Source organism: Myxine glutinosa, chromosome 10 (assembly GCF_964187855.1).
Source record: "Myxine glutinosa chromosome 10, kmMyxGlut1.1, whole genome shotgun sequence".
In the NCBI taxonomy this organism is placed as follows: Eukaryota; Metazoa; Chordata; class Myxini; order Myxiniformes; family Myxinidae; genus Myxine; species Myxine glutinosa.
Window position 1 is genome coordinate 71,855,249 of NC_136270.1, and position 13,568 is coordinate 71,868,816.

At 43.7% G+C, this 13,568-nt stretch overlaps 1 protein-coding gene across 1 annotated transcript in view; it reads right to left on the bottom strand.

Annotated features, from left to right (window-relative positions):
- The window catches only part of LOC137434111 (furin), a 116,781-nt gene that overhangs the window by 16,258 nt on the left and 86,955 nt on the right, over window positions 1-13,568 (bottom strand). Inside the window, exons 8-11 of the mRNA XM_068126792.2 lie at window positions 10,644-10,856; window positions 10,324-10,424; window positions 10,071-10,174; window positions 9,774-9,891 (exon numbers count right to left, since the gene is read on the bottom strand). Of these exons, the coding sequence (XP_067982893.1) occupies window positions 9,774-9,891; window positions 10,071-10,174; window positions 10,324-10,424; window positions 10,644-10,856 (536 nt within the window). The remainder of the gene's footprint in view (window positions 1-9,773; window positions 9,892-10,070; window positions 10,175-10,323; window positions 10,425-10,643; window positions 10,857-13,568) is intronic.

Below are 13,568 nucleotides of genomic sequence, written 5' to 3' on the forward strand. Positions count from 1 at the left end.
CATCCCGCACTGCGGCAGAAACTCCGGGGCATGCAAACCACGGATCTCCAATGATACTGCACGAAGACGACTGCATGACTATGGTCTGACTGCCAGAAGACCATACAGAGGCCCCGTGATGATGGCTGCCCATCGCCGCAACCGACAGAGATGGTGCCAGCAGCATCAGCGGTGGACCTTGGCGCAGTGGAACGAGGTCGCTTTCAGCGATGAGTCAAGGTTCTGTGTGGACAGTCCTGATGGGCGTGAGTGTGTCTGGAGAAGAACTGGCGAGCGATATGCCGATTGTTGCGTGCGTCAAGCCAACAGGTGGGGTGGCCCAAGTGTGATGGTGTGGGCCGCCATATCAGGCCGGTACAGGACGCCACTGGTGGTTGTGGATGGGAATCTTAACACCCAGCGGTATGTGGATAACATCCTGTGACCTCATCTGCTGCCATTCCTGCTAGACCACCCAGAACTGAGAACCTTTCAGCATGACAACGCTCGTCCCCATGCTGCTCGCTTTACCACTGCATTTCTCCAAGGCGAGAACATCAACACCATGCAGTGGCCTGCGTTCTCCCCTGACCTGAATCCCATAGAGCACCTGTGGGATGAGCTTGGGAGACGCGTAGTTGGCAGGGCCAGGACACGGGCAGAGCTGCTTCAGACATTGAGGACTGAGTGGGACAGAATACAGCAGCAATCCATCCAAAGACTGGTAGGCAGTATACGCCGACGATGCACTGCCTGTATCCAAAACAATGGTGGCCATACACGCTATTGAAAGGGGACTGACATTGCACCCTGTGCTGTTCTGTACTGTAGAACAAACTGATGAGATGGTGTATCTTGGTCAAAAACTTGACATGTCATCAATAAAATGCCAATGTTTCAACTAGCAATTGTTGGTTTGTTTTATTTTGAACTGTTACAATTTTATTACATTTCAAACAAGTGGTAAATTTCTTTTGCGTTTTCGGTCTTTTTGAAGTTGGTCAAAATGGTCAAATTTTTTGGTCAAAATGCCCATTTTGCACTGGCCTTTTTAAAGCCAATATCAAGACATCACGTGCAGCTCACTAAAATCATCCCGTACCCCTTGGCTAATCACTGACAGTCAAAACGGCTGTTCAACAGCTGTGCTATGAAGTGACCATTGAAGGTTCAAGTGACCATCCGTGACCGTTTTGTCTGACAGCGAGGACACTATTATCCACAAATAAGTTCACACATTTACTACACGCAGTGTTATTGTTGATATTTAAAGGTTTCAAAGGTGGTAAGTTTCTTTTGCGTTTCAGTATATATATATAATAATATAATAATAATTCATTTATTTTGTATAGCGCTTTTCCAGAAGCCCAAAGGCGCTTTGACAGAGTGGAAAACATAATGCATAACAATACATGAAAACAACAAATGCTCAAAAAGACAAGAATCAATAGGGAAATATTTAAAGCAAAAGGAGGGAGAAGGAGAAGAGATAGTCAGGGGTTAAATGCTGTGGGTTGAATGTTGAATGCAGTGTTGAACAGGTGGGTCTTTAGTGATGTTTTGAATGTGGTGAGTGAGGAGGAGTCTCTGATGGTGTGAGGTAGTGAGTTCCAGAGGGTGGGAGCAGCGATGGAGAAGGCCCTGTCCCCCCAGGATCTGAATTTGGTCCGGATGGAGGGGGTCAGGAGGTTGGTACCAGCAGAGCGGAGGTTGCGGGTGGGAGTGTGCCTGGAGAGGAGGTCAGCCAGGTAGGATGGGGCCAGGTTATGGAGGGCTTTGTATGTCAAGAGGAGGATTTTGTACTGGATTCTCTGGGGGATGGGGAGCCAGTGAAGCTTGTAAAGGACGGGGGTGATGTGGTCACGGGTCCGGGAATGGGTGAGTAGACGGGCAGCGGAGTTCTGAATGTATTGGAGTTTATTGGTGATTTTTTAGGGTGAACCATAGAGGAGGCTATTGCAGTAGTCCAGACGGGAGGTGATGAAGGCGTGGATGAGGGTTTCTGCAGCCCGTGAGGAGGAGAGGGATGAGCGGAGACGGGCAATGTTTTTCAGGTGAAAGAAGGCTGACTTTGTGATCTGTTTAGTGTATTTGTCGAAGGAAAGGGTTTGGTCAAAGATGACGCCAAGATTCCGGATGTGAGGGGAGGTGGATACTGGGATACCGTCGATGTTGAGGGCAAAGTTATGGGTGGATTTTGTGAGCGTTTTTGGGCCAATGATGATTATTTCAGATTTATCACAGTTAAGCTTGAGGAAGTTGATTTGAAGCCAGGATTTTATTTCAGTGATGCAGTTTGTCAGGATAGAGTGGGTGTCGGTGGAGACGGACTTGGTGGAGATGAAAAGCTGGATGTCATCGGCGAAGCAGTGGAATTGGAGACCATGACGGCGGATTAAGTGACCGAGCGGGGACAGGTAAAGGATGAAGAGGAGGGGGCCAAGAACTGAACCTTGGGGGACACCTTGGGGGAGGGGAGCAGTGGGGGATTTGTAGTTATTGATGGAGATGAACTGGCGTCTGTCAGAGAGGTAGTATTTAATCCAAGAGAGGGCAGTGCCGGTAACGTTAAAGGTGGATTCAAGTCGGGTGAGGAGGATGGTGTGATCGATGGTGTCAAAGGCAGCGCTGAGGTCGAGGAGGACGAGAATGTTGAGGTTGCCAGCGTCAGAGGAGAGGAGAAGGTCGTTGGTGATTTTGAGGAGAGCAGTTTCAGTACTGTGGTTGGAGCGGAATCCGGATTGGAATGTTTCATACAGGTTATTGGCAGTATATATATATATATATATATATATATATATATATATATATATATATATATATATATATATATTGTTCAACTAATCAAATGAAAGACCAAATACTGTATTGGAGTCATCAGAAGGAACCCGAAAAAGCAAAGAGCAAAGACGAAGTAATCAGAAGGAACCTGGATAGGGTTAGGGGTTCAGCTGCTACCAGTGATGTCGTGCCACATTTTGAGGTACCGAAACCCTGCAAAAATGTTGGCCAAGACATCTTCGCCAGATCTACCATCACATCATGTTAATGTGACACCAACGACAGACATGGCATTTAATATGGAATTTTTTTTTTGTGGGGGTGAACTTACTTTTCAAGATGTCTTAGAACCAAAAGTTCATTGGAATTATGTTGAAATTATTCTAGATTTTGTTAATGTGACCTTTAAAAGAAACAAAAACCACATTTGACATTGCAAAACAAATAAATTGATCCTTGAAGGTGATGTAAACTGATATCGAACTCAATTCATGGACAGAACTGTGTTAAACTTCTGTACGTTTTCCAGAAGTATCTCTTTATTTTGCACATTAGCCAAATTTTTTTTTAACAAAAACAAAAGTTAAATTACGATTGGGATTACGGACAGTAAAATTACAGTTCAGTACTTCGTGTAACCCCCACGAGCATTCAGGAGAGCACATACACGTCGAGGCATGCTGTTCACGAGATTTGCCAAGGTTTGGACAGGAATCCCTTGCCATGCATTGACAATAGCCTGCTGCAATTCACGCACAGAGGTCGGCTGCTGGTCCAAGTGGTCGATTTGACGCGTTAATTCTGCCCACAAGTTCTCTATCGGATTCATATCCGGGGACATGGCAGGCCACTCCATATGCTCTACACCACGGTCAGCAAGAAAGTGTTGGATCATGCGAGCACGATGAGGCCGTGCATTGTCATCTTGGAAGACAAAGTTTCCTCGAAAGGCTGCACGAGCAAATGGAAGCAATGTTTCTTCCAGAATGGCCCTGCACTTGAACTGGTTCAGGTTTCCATTCAGAACAACCAGGTCAGTTTTGCCCCCTGCATGAAAAGCAGCCCAAACGGTCACCCCACCAGTGACCGTAATTCCATACTGCCGAGCAATAGCACGCTGTTTCATGCCGTAATTTCATAAAGCCACCACTCCATGAAAAACAGCATTGTCGAGTTGACGGACTATCTCCAGAGGAAGCGGCAATAACATTTGGAGACGTGCAGCAGTTGTTTTCCACTAATACAGAACGCAGCAACCCTTGTATACCCGCTGTGAAGCCAATCATCAAATGCACCTGTCCGTACATTTTGCCACGCCACCTGTGATATAATCCTGTTGTTGACTTCTTGCTGCGACAGACAATCAGTGACATGTTTCTTTTAACAAATAAATCACCAAAGTGTAAAAGAAACTCACCAGATTGATATACCGAGTTAATAAAGTAAACCCAAGTCAAGAAAAAAAAAAATCCATATTAAATGCCAAGTCTGTATTTGAGTCTCCAAAAATGACTGACAAATGAAATACGTATATTTTACCGTGATAAACAAAAGATCAACATACACCCCATCATCTCAATTCAGAATCCCCTTTGAAGAAAAAAATCAGATGGATTAGTCCAACCAGTCTTCAAAAGTGCTAACGTTATGAGGTTAGAATTCGACAAATATAAAACCTTGACCCACAAATTTGATATTTTTTGTGCACGATTTAAGAAAAAAGAAATTCAGAAACCTACATTTTTTGACGTCATAGGTCATGTGGTTCGCATCCATATTGTTTGTGAAAAACACTAAAAACTATTTTTCTCCGAAACGGCTGAACAGATTGAGCCCGCTTTACATGCATGATCGCATACCCATGCCGAACAAAAAGTTCAGTGACCATGACGTCATAGGTCACATGGTTTAGGAGCTATGATGTTTTGAAGCATAAACTTCCCTCATTTTTGAAGATATCAAGTGGAAACTTCACAAATATTTTCCCCAGGTCTGGAAGCTAAAATGGTCTTTGGGAATTTGTGAATAGTCACATGGTTTGGCATTTCACATGGTTTGGGTTTGCCATTTTCCCGGCGAGAGCGGGGGTTAGCCTTGCGGGCCCCATGACAATCATGGTTCCCTGTTTGAGGCAATGTTTTTTTTTAAATGGCCGGATGCACTTCCTGACGCCAACCCTTAGCCGCCTCTTACGATGCGCAGGGATACGGTGTACCTATTCTAAACCGGGGTAAACACTGGGATAATTATTGGCAGCAATAGGTAATTGAACGAAAATCTTAAAAACCTATCTCTCGAACTGCTGCATTGATCGACGTAAAGCTTTCAAGTAATGTAGCTGTTATCAACGGGACTAAGTGTATAAAATTTCAACATGATTGGTTGCGCGGTCTGGAAGGAAAAAGTTGTTATTGTGTGAAGAAGAAGAAACTCTGCATTTTATCTTCTCCAGCTATGTGATATTTCAGCGTATCTTTAATTATGATGAAAATGGGGTTGTATCAAAGTGGGAAGGTGGAGAAAACCAGTCATCACTGCCAGCAGTTATAAAGTGGCAGTCCTAGTTTTTATATATTTTTATGTTGAAGGCTCCAGTCATGGACTATATCGTCCTCATCGAGGCCAGGCCTTAAATAAAAGAGCTGCATTGATAGAAAAATAAAGAAAGAGAGAATAGTCTAGGTTTTTGAGGAAGTAAAAAAAAAAATCATCTTTTTGAAAAGGGGAAGGTCTTAAGTGTTTGGAAGTACATGGGAAGGTAAAGAGTTCCATAGTTTGGCAGTGGAGGGAAAGAAACAAACATCATAACGGCCCACCCTTGAGTTGTCAATGGCCACACAATAATCGAGAGATGTAGTGGCTTGTCGAGAATTCTGTGGTCTCACTAATGGCGGATATACACAAGCAGCAAGTTCTTGGTAGCAGAAACCGAAGAAATATCTGTAGAAAAGAGAAAGGGCCAACTTTGCGACGTAATTTGAGCGTGTCGAGGTTTGAGGTCAGATTGGGAGAGTTGATAAGTCGGATTACTTTGGATTCAATTCTGTCCAGCAAGTGTGTGGAGCTAGAACCTCCCCAGATGTGAGAGCAGTACTCTATACAAGGACGAATCAATCCTTTATATAGTTGAAGCAACGGTTGGGGTTTGGGTTAAACATCTGAACATCATCTGAAACATCGTCATCTGAAATCTTCGACATCTGAACAGGACTCCTAGTTTCTTCGAGGCAGACTTAGCTGTTTGTGTAATGTGTCGATTCCAGGATCAATTTGATGTTAGGGTAATACCTAGTAGGTTTATTGCATAACATGGTGTAATTGTCGAGCTTTCAAAGGAGATTGAAGAGTTGGAGTTTCAGAGAGAGATGGGAAGAAATTGAGTTTTAGAAGCATTAAATATAACCTGATTGCATTTTCCCCACTGGGAAATCTTGTCCAAATCCACATTTAAAGAGGTGGCTGGGATCAAACAAGATGCATACTGAGTGAAGGAAAATGGAACAGGGGAAAACATGGAGGAATGCAACGTCGAATCATCAGAAAAAAAGAGTGCATTTGATTATTTGTATAAGAAAGAAGGGATTTTTTTTTATTTTTTTTTTAAACAGGATCGAGGCTCGTGAAACAGCTAACATTTATCACACAAAAAATCAAAACAGACACACAAAGTATATAATAAGGGGAGCTATATAATAAGAGGAGCGGTGGACAAGATGGGGAGAGAAGGGGAAGCACACAAACACAACATTTGAGAGCAGAGACATCGGGAGATCTGTGGGAGGGAGGGCATGGGGGGAGGAGGCGTGGGAAGGGGGTGGGAGGTGTGAGAAGTATAAAACACAAGGATACTACAAGGACTTCCAGGAAAAAAGTTGGTATTTCAAAAAAGTCGATCTGGGGTGAAATTAGCAGGGGTAGAAAAGATCAAGGTTTTGGATGGGGGAAGATAAGAGATGGTGATGAACAACTGTTTTAAAGACCTGGAGGGAGGAGTGGGATTGAAGAGAGTGAGGGAGTTTGTTCCAGAGGTGGGAGAAAAGAGGAATGAAGGTGAGCAGAGAGTCTTGATTTTGGCAGTTTAACCATGAGGGTTGCAGGCGGATCTTGTGCGACCTGTAGGAATATTTGGGGGACAGAGCCCAGAGAGAGCTGGGGGAGCAAGGCCGGAGAGGAGTCAGTAGAAGACAGAAAGACCACCAACCTGCTTGCGGTGAGTAAATGCTGGGTGTGAAGCTGAGCTAGGTGTGAGGCAGGAGCACCGGCCCAGAGGGGAGAACAGTATTCCATTGAGCTGCAGATGAAAGCCTTGTATGTTGGTGAGGAGCTCAGATGTGCCAAGGAAGGACTTCACACGACAGAGGATGCCCAGTCGGCGACTGGCTTTGGAGGCCAGATTTGAAATGTGGTTTTCCCAGGAAAGATCATGGCAGATAGTGAGACCCAAAAGCTTGAGTGACAGAACTTCTTGGAGAGGATTTTTCAGAAAGTGGATGGGAGGGTTGTCCAGTCGGTCTTTTCGGAGAGACATCGTCAGAGTGTGAGATTTGTCAGGATTGAAAGACATGTTCCACTTGTTTGACCAGTCTGTGATATTGTCCACGTCTGCAGAGAGTGAGGAGGCTGCAAACTGCCGATCTGAGGGATGAGGAATGGAGTGGCAGAGAAAAGAGTCATAAATAGTTCCTCTAGTTCCACAATCGAGTTCACACATTCACACAATCGAGTTCCATAATTGATTCCACAATTGCGGAGTCAATTGATAAAAAGAAGGAAGAGTATTGGAGACAGGACGGAACCCTGAGGGGTACGACTGTTGATAGGGAAGGAGGAACATGTTGAACCATCAACAGTTAGAGATAGAGTGGTCGGAGAGAAAACTTGATATGAGAGCGCAGAGTGAAGGAGGAAAGCTGAAAGAGGGAAGCTTGGATGTCAGACCCCGATGCCAAACTCTGTCAAAGGCTTTTGAGATATCAAGGCCTACCACAAAGGATTCCCCAAAGTCTCTCAGAGAAGAGGCCCAGACATTCGTAATGTAAGGAAAGATATCACCGGTAGATCTTGCCTTGCGAAAGCCATATTGATGGTCAGATAGAAGATTGTGAGATTCATGATGCTTGAGGAAATGCGAATTGAGAAGACATTCAAAGACTTTGGAAATGGTAGAAGTCAGAGCAATCGGACGGTAGATGGAAGGGTTTGAATGATCACCCTTCTTTAAAATAGGCTGCGGTAAGGTATGTTTCCAGGAAAGAGGAAAAGTTTGGGTTTTTAAACAAAACCGAAACAAACGAGCAAGCACAGGTGCAAGTTCTGAAGCACACTCTTTCAAAACACGAGGAGGAATGCCATCTTGTCCGTATGCCTTGCTTGTGTCTCGAGAGAGGAGTACCTTTTTTACTGTATGAAAAGAGATTATAGGGAGGGGCATGGGATTGGTAAGGGGTGCATCAGAGGGAGATGGAATGTTAGTCAACCAGTGTGGAACTAGAGGAAAAAGAAAAAGAGTTGCTTTATCATATGGAGAAACAGCGATCGTATCATCGGAACGGAAAAGCAAAGGAAAGGTCGAGCGACAAAAGTTGGAGATACCTTTTTTAATCTGCAGCTAAAAGTATTTCCAACAAAAGTTGGAGATACTTTTAGTTTTATTTCAATCGAGTCATATACTTGCCACTGCAGAACAAAAATAAAAACTCGCCTTTTTGACGTTACTTTCAAAACTCTGTTGAGCAGTACTTGGACATGTTAAATAAGGTGGTGTATAACACACCATCAACGGCGCTAAACTTCCAGAATATTTTTTAACAAGACCTTTAAAAAATCATTATTTCAATTGAATTACATATAGACCTAAACACTGTGCAGGGTAAGGTGTTCTATGAACTCTAGTTTTTGTTTGGTTCCAGGGCCACAAGAGAAATTATATGAGATTTTTGCATCTATTTTTAAAAGTGGCCATTCGTGTGTGTGTGTGTGTATTATAACCATGGCTGCCACTAACGAATTGTCGTAACAGGAAATATTACAAACCAACCCCTCTCAATCAAGGATATTTCTTGTACTTTATTCCTACATTTCCATGAGTCCGATTTGCATTCAGGAACAGAACAATTATGGTGAAACATCTTGAAATTGCCACTCTTGTCTAAATGCTGAAAATTATGTTCAAAAGACGATTTGAACCACATGGCAATTTGAACCACATTTAATGCTAGCAATGGCCAGTTAAAAGTGCCCGTCGAGCAGAAACAAGTCACCGAAAACAGCGCATGCACAAAAGGCCTCATTTGGCATTCATACGTCATTTCAAAAGTGCTGTATTAATACAGGTCTGTGTTGCCTATAACCTGCGGTGTTATAATATCGCTCCCAAGACAAAGTGTTCAACGTCCTGACATCCACAAGCTTTAGGAAAAGCTTTGACCCCGTTTATTTGGCCATGGAGGCACCAAAAGCACAATAAATCAACCAATCATGAACGTGGGGGGGGGGGGGGGGGGGTGTCCAACTATTGTGTAGCTGTGCTCCAGCTTAGATGAATTGAGGTGCTGGAGCAGCGGCTCCAGTGCGCTCTGGCTGCACTACACCCCTGGCTGCTGCTACTTTACCCTCAAAAACACATCCAGGCACAGCCAAATGAACTTTAAAAACAAATGTTTTGTAAGAATTTACTTCTCTCCCGAGACAGACAGATAAAGGAGAAATTAAGAGTGTAAAAGATAAAAGGGGAAAAATGAATAAAGAATATAAAAAGCATAAATTACCACGAATAAAGAGAAATGTGAAAAAGTAGAAAGCAGTGTGAAAGGAACAAAGATCATAGTTGTTGGGAAGAACCCGGATATATAGATTTCAACAGTTACTTCCCAGGCTCAAACGCAGCAACAGGTACAAGCTATCAGAGTAAACTATTCAGTATTATAAATGCGACACCGTTGGCCAAAACCCTGTCCCAGTTTCCATTACAATGACTTTCGTTGCCAACACTTCAACCCACGAGCGCCACCTACTGTTTGACGTCGTCAATCACAATTGAACATATCCTCTGAGGGTGCACTGTGGTCCAGGTTTTGGCCTTGTCCACCAGTGCTCCAGCATTCAGCATACCGTAGCCAAAAGAGTGGCTCACTAAGAAATGGGTAACAAATGTAAACATTGAAATCAGCTGGAGTGTCACAGCGATCAATGCTTGGGTTTGTGTTCCAGAAGAAACTACAAACTGTCCAAACATTGTCGTAATTACAACATAATGCAAGATGTAACTAAATAACATCACACAAATACGAGTTCATTCCTGTTGCTCCTACCTCTCCTGTTGGCCCCATTGAGCTGCCAATCACGTGCGTGCAAATATGTGGGGTTTGATGTCTGCACAACGAGATGCTGCATGTCTCGCCACGTAAGATTTGGGCTACAGGCATGACAGTCAAGGGAGAAATGTCATAAAGTCAAGGTACTCCAACATCAGCTGGGTCAAGAGGGAAAGGACAGAAGAGGTTTTATAATTAGAAGGGAAGGGAGACAAATTGATGCATTACATGGGAGCAAGATATTTCATACTTTGCCTCAAGAACGAGGGCGATGATTCCTGCAGCGAGTGGAGCAGATGCCGAAGTGCCAGTGTGGTAATCCGTGCAGCGCATACGTAGGTCTGTGGTTACCTGTCCAATTTATTAAAACCTTCAGGTCAATGATAATATCTCTCGAAAGTAATCTGTCTCATAAAAAAAAAAAAAAAAAAAAAACGAACACTGTTCTCTTCATCCTCCATTCAACCAATTCAAAAACACCAAAGCAACAAGAAATATACAATTGTGTTAACAATGCAAGCCCATTGGGTAACACAATAAAATCCAGCTTAACCATCCACTGGGCCTTACTATCTGCTGTTCGCCATTGGCGCCACTGCTGTACGTTGTAGCAAGCGTGGAAGAGCAAGCTTCGCTGTACCAGGGCACGTTCCCATTCTGTGTGCTGCTGCTGATAGATAACGTGTAGATACTGTTGGTGTAACCATCACAGTTACAGTTATCTCGGTCTCGTCCACCATTCCCTGATGCCCACACGAAAATGGAACCAAGACCATCACGCCCCTGTGCAGACAGCCCACCAACTCGATTAAATCTTCTTCATATCCAACAAACAAGGATGTAATGCAGACTAATCATTTAATCACAAATAAAAAAATAAAAAACAATGACCTTGACCTGAAACATTTAGGGATAGAGTAACATAAGAAAATGTGTCCCCATCTACAATCTATCCATAAAACTCATGAAAATTGGAGGAAGATTATATTCAAGGTATGATCAAAAAGTGTTTTTAGTTAATTCGGTCACAATCCGAAAAATGTATGTCAAGGGGCACAAATCAAATAACAGGTGCACAACTTCATTGCAGATACACTATATAAAAAAAAACCACCTTTAGAGGCCATTTTTCCCCGCAAGCGGGGGTTGGCCTTTTTCGGGAACTGTGGTTGTTGTTGTTTTTCGGTCCCTTTTTGAAGCAATGTTTTACAGCCGGATGCCCTTCCTGACGCCAACCCTTTTTGCCGCCTTTAACGACAAGCAGGGAATTACCAGTGAACTGGTACTGGTATATAGCAGATACACTATATGATGAAAGAAAATCTTGGAATGCCAAGCGGTCCTTCAGATTCCACATTAGGCTTCACGCTGTTGAGGCCAAAGCTTTCAGAATCATTGGAATCTCCTGCGATGTAGTCAACACCGAGGGCCTTTCACTCACTCACCGCAGGCAGGTTGGTGGTCTTTCTGTCTTCTACCGACTCCTCTCCGGCCTTGCTCCCCCAGCTCTCTCTGTGCTCTGTCCCCCCAATATTCCTTCAGGTCGCACAAGATCTGCCTGCAACCCTCTTATGGTTAAACTGCCAAAGTCTAGGCTCTCTGCTCACCTTCACACTTTCATTCCCCTTTTCTCCCGCCTCTGGAACAAACTCCCCCACTCCCTTCAATCCCACTCCTCCCTCCAGGTCTTTAAAACAGCTGTTCACCACCATCTCTTATCTTCCCCCATCGAAAACCTTGATCTTTTCTACCCCCGGTAATTCACCCCAGAGTCCTTGCAGTGTTCATATGTTTTATTCCTCTCCCACCTCCCCCCAAGTCCTCCCGATGTCCCTGCTCTCAAATGTTGTGTTTGTGTCCTTCCCCCTCTTCCCCCTCTCTTTTGTGTCCTTCCCCCTCCTCTCTCCCCATCTTGTCTGCCACTCCCCTTGTTTTTTGTGTTTTGTGTGTCGGTTTGTCTTTTTGTGTGATTAATGTTAGCTCTTTCACGAGCCTCGATCTTGTATACAAAAAAACAAAAAAACAAACAAAAAAAAGTACAATTGAGTGATGACAAAATAACTTTTTTTTCTGACCGCCATTTGACCTTGAACTTCAACCCAGAGGGGTATGATGAAAATAAAGTGTAAATGCACCTTGCCCAAGGCTATCTAGAGGGCAATTTCATTCTGATCAGACAAACCTTAATCGAATTAGTGAGAAATATTAAAATGTTTACAACAAGAACGGCACTCTTCGACGTCGACCGATATGTCTCCATCCACATTATTACATCATTATACATACTTGTTCCAAGTTAGATTTAAATCCTTTCAGCTGTTCCTCAAGTATCACATTTTTACCTGACAAGATATTTGACCTTTGATGCAGAAAACTAATCAGTTCACGTTTTCTTCATAATACTCTCACATACTTATACCAGGTTTGGTCAAAATCCCATCACGGATTCACAAGTTAGCTCGGTAACAGAATTTTTACCTAATGGGACCTCTGACCTTTGACATCTTGACCCCATAATCTAATCAGTACGTTTTTGCATCATTATACATACTTGCAGAAAGTTTGACTTCGTTCCTTTTAGTCGTTCTTAAGTTACTGCGGTACTGAAAACCTATCACGGACGGACAGACAGACAGCCAGCCCAAAAACAATGCCACCAGCAACTTAATCGGCTGAAGAAAAAAAACAAAAACCTAATTGGTGGGTTAGTACTCTTGGGATTGAAGAAACTGACCTACCATTAAAATTGGGGCACAAATTGTGCAAACAAACCCTAAAACAGGTATTAGTGGCCTCCTATCCTATAGGGGGAGGCTTAACTACGGTATATAATCCTCATATTATTGTGGACTATTCATTTTTATCAAGCACTTCAACCAAGTGCAAACATCAAAAGATACCAAGCATTGTATTTTTTTTATTTTTTTTTGTATACTGAATCGAGGCTCGTGAAAGAGCTAACATTTATTTCACAAACAAATCAACCAGACAAACAAAACACACAAAAAGAGGGAGCGGAAGACAAGATGGGGAGAGAAGGGGAAGCATACAACCACAACATTTGAGAGCAGAGAGAAGTGTGGGAGGGAGAGGGATTGGGGGCAGGAGGCGTGGGAGGGGGAGGGCGGGGGGGAGAGGTATAAAACACAAGGGGACCGAAATTAGCGGGGGTAGAAAAGATCAAGGTTTTGGATGGGGGAGGATAAGAGATGGTGGTGAACAGCTGTTTTAAAGACCTGGAGGATGCAGTGGGATTGAAGAGAGTGAGGGAGTTTGTTCCAGAGGCGGGAGAAAAGAGGAATGAAGGAGTGAAGGTGAGCAGAAAGTCTTGATTTTGGCAGTTTAACCATAAGAGGGTTGCAGGCAGATCTTGTGCGACCTGTAGGAATATTTTGGGGACAGAGCCCAGAGAGGGCTGGGGGGGCAAGGCCAGAGAGGAGTCGGTAGAAGACGGAAAGACCACCAACCTGCCTGCGGTGAGTGAGTGAAAGGCCC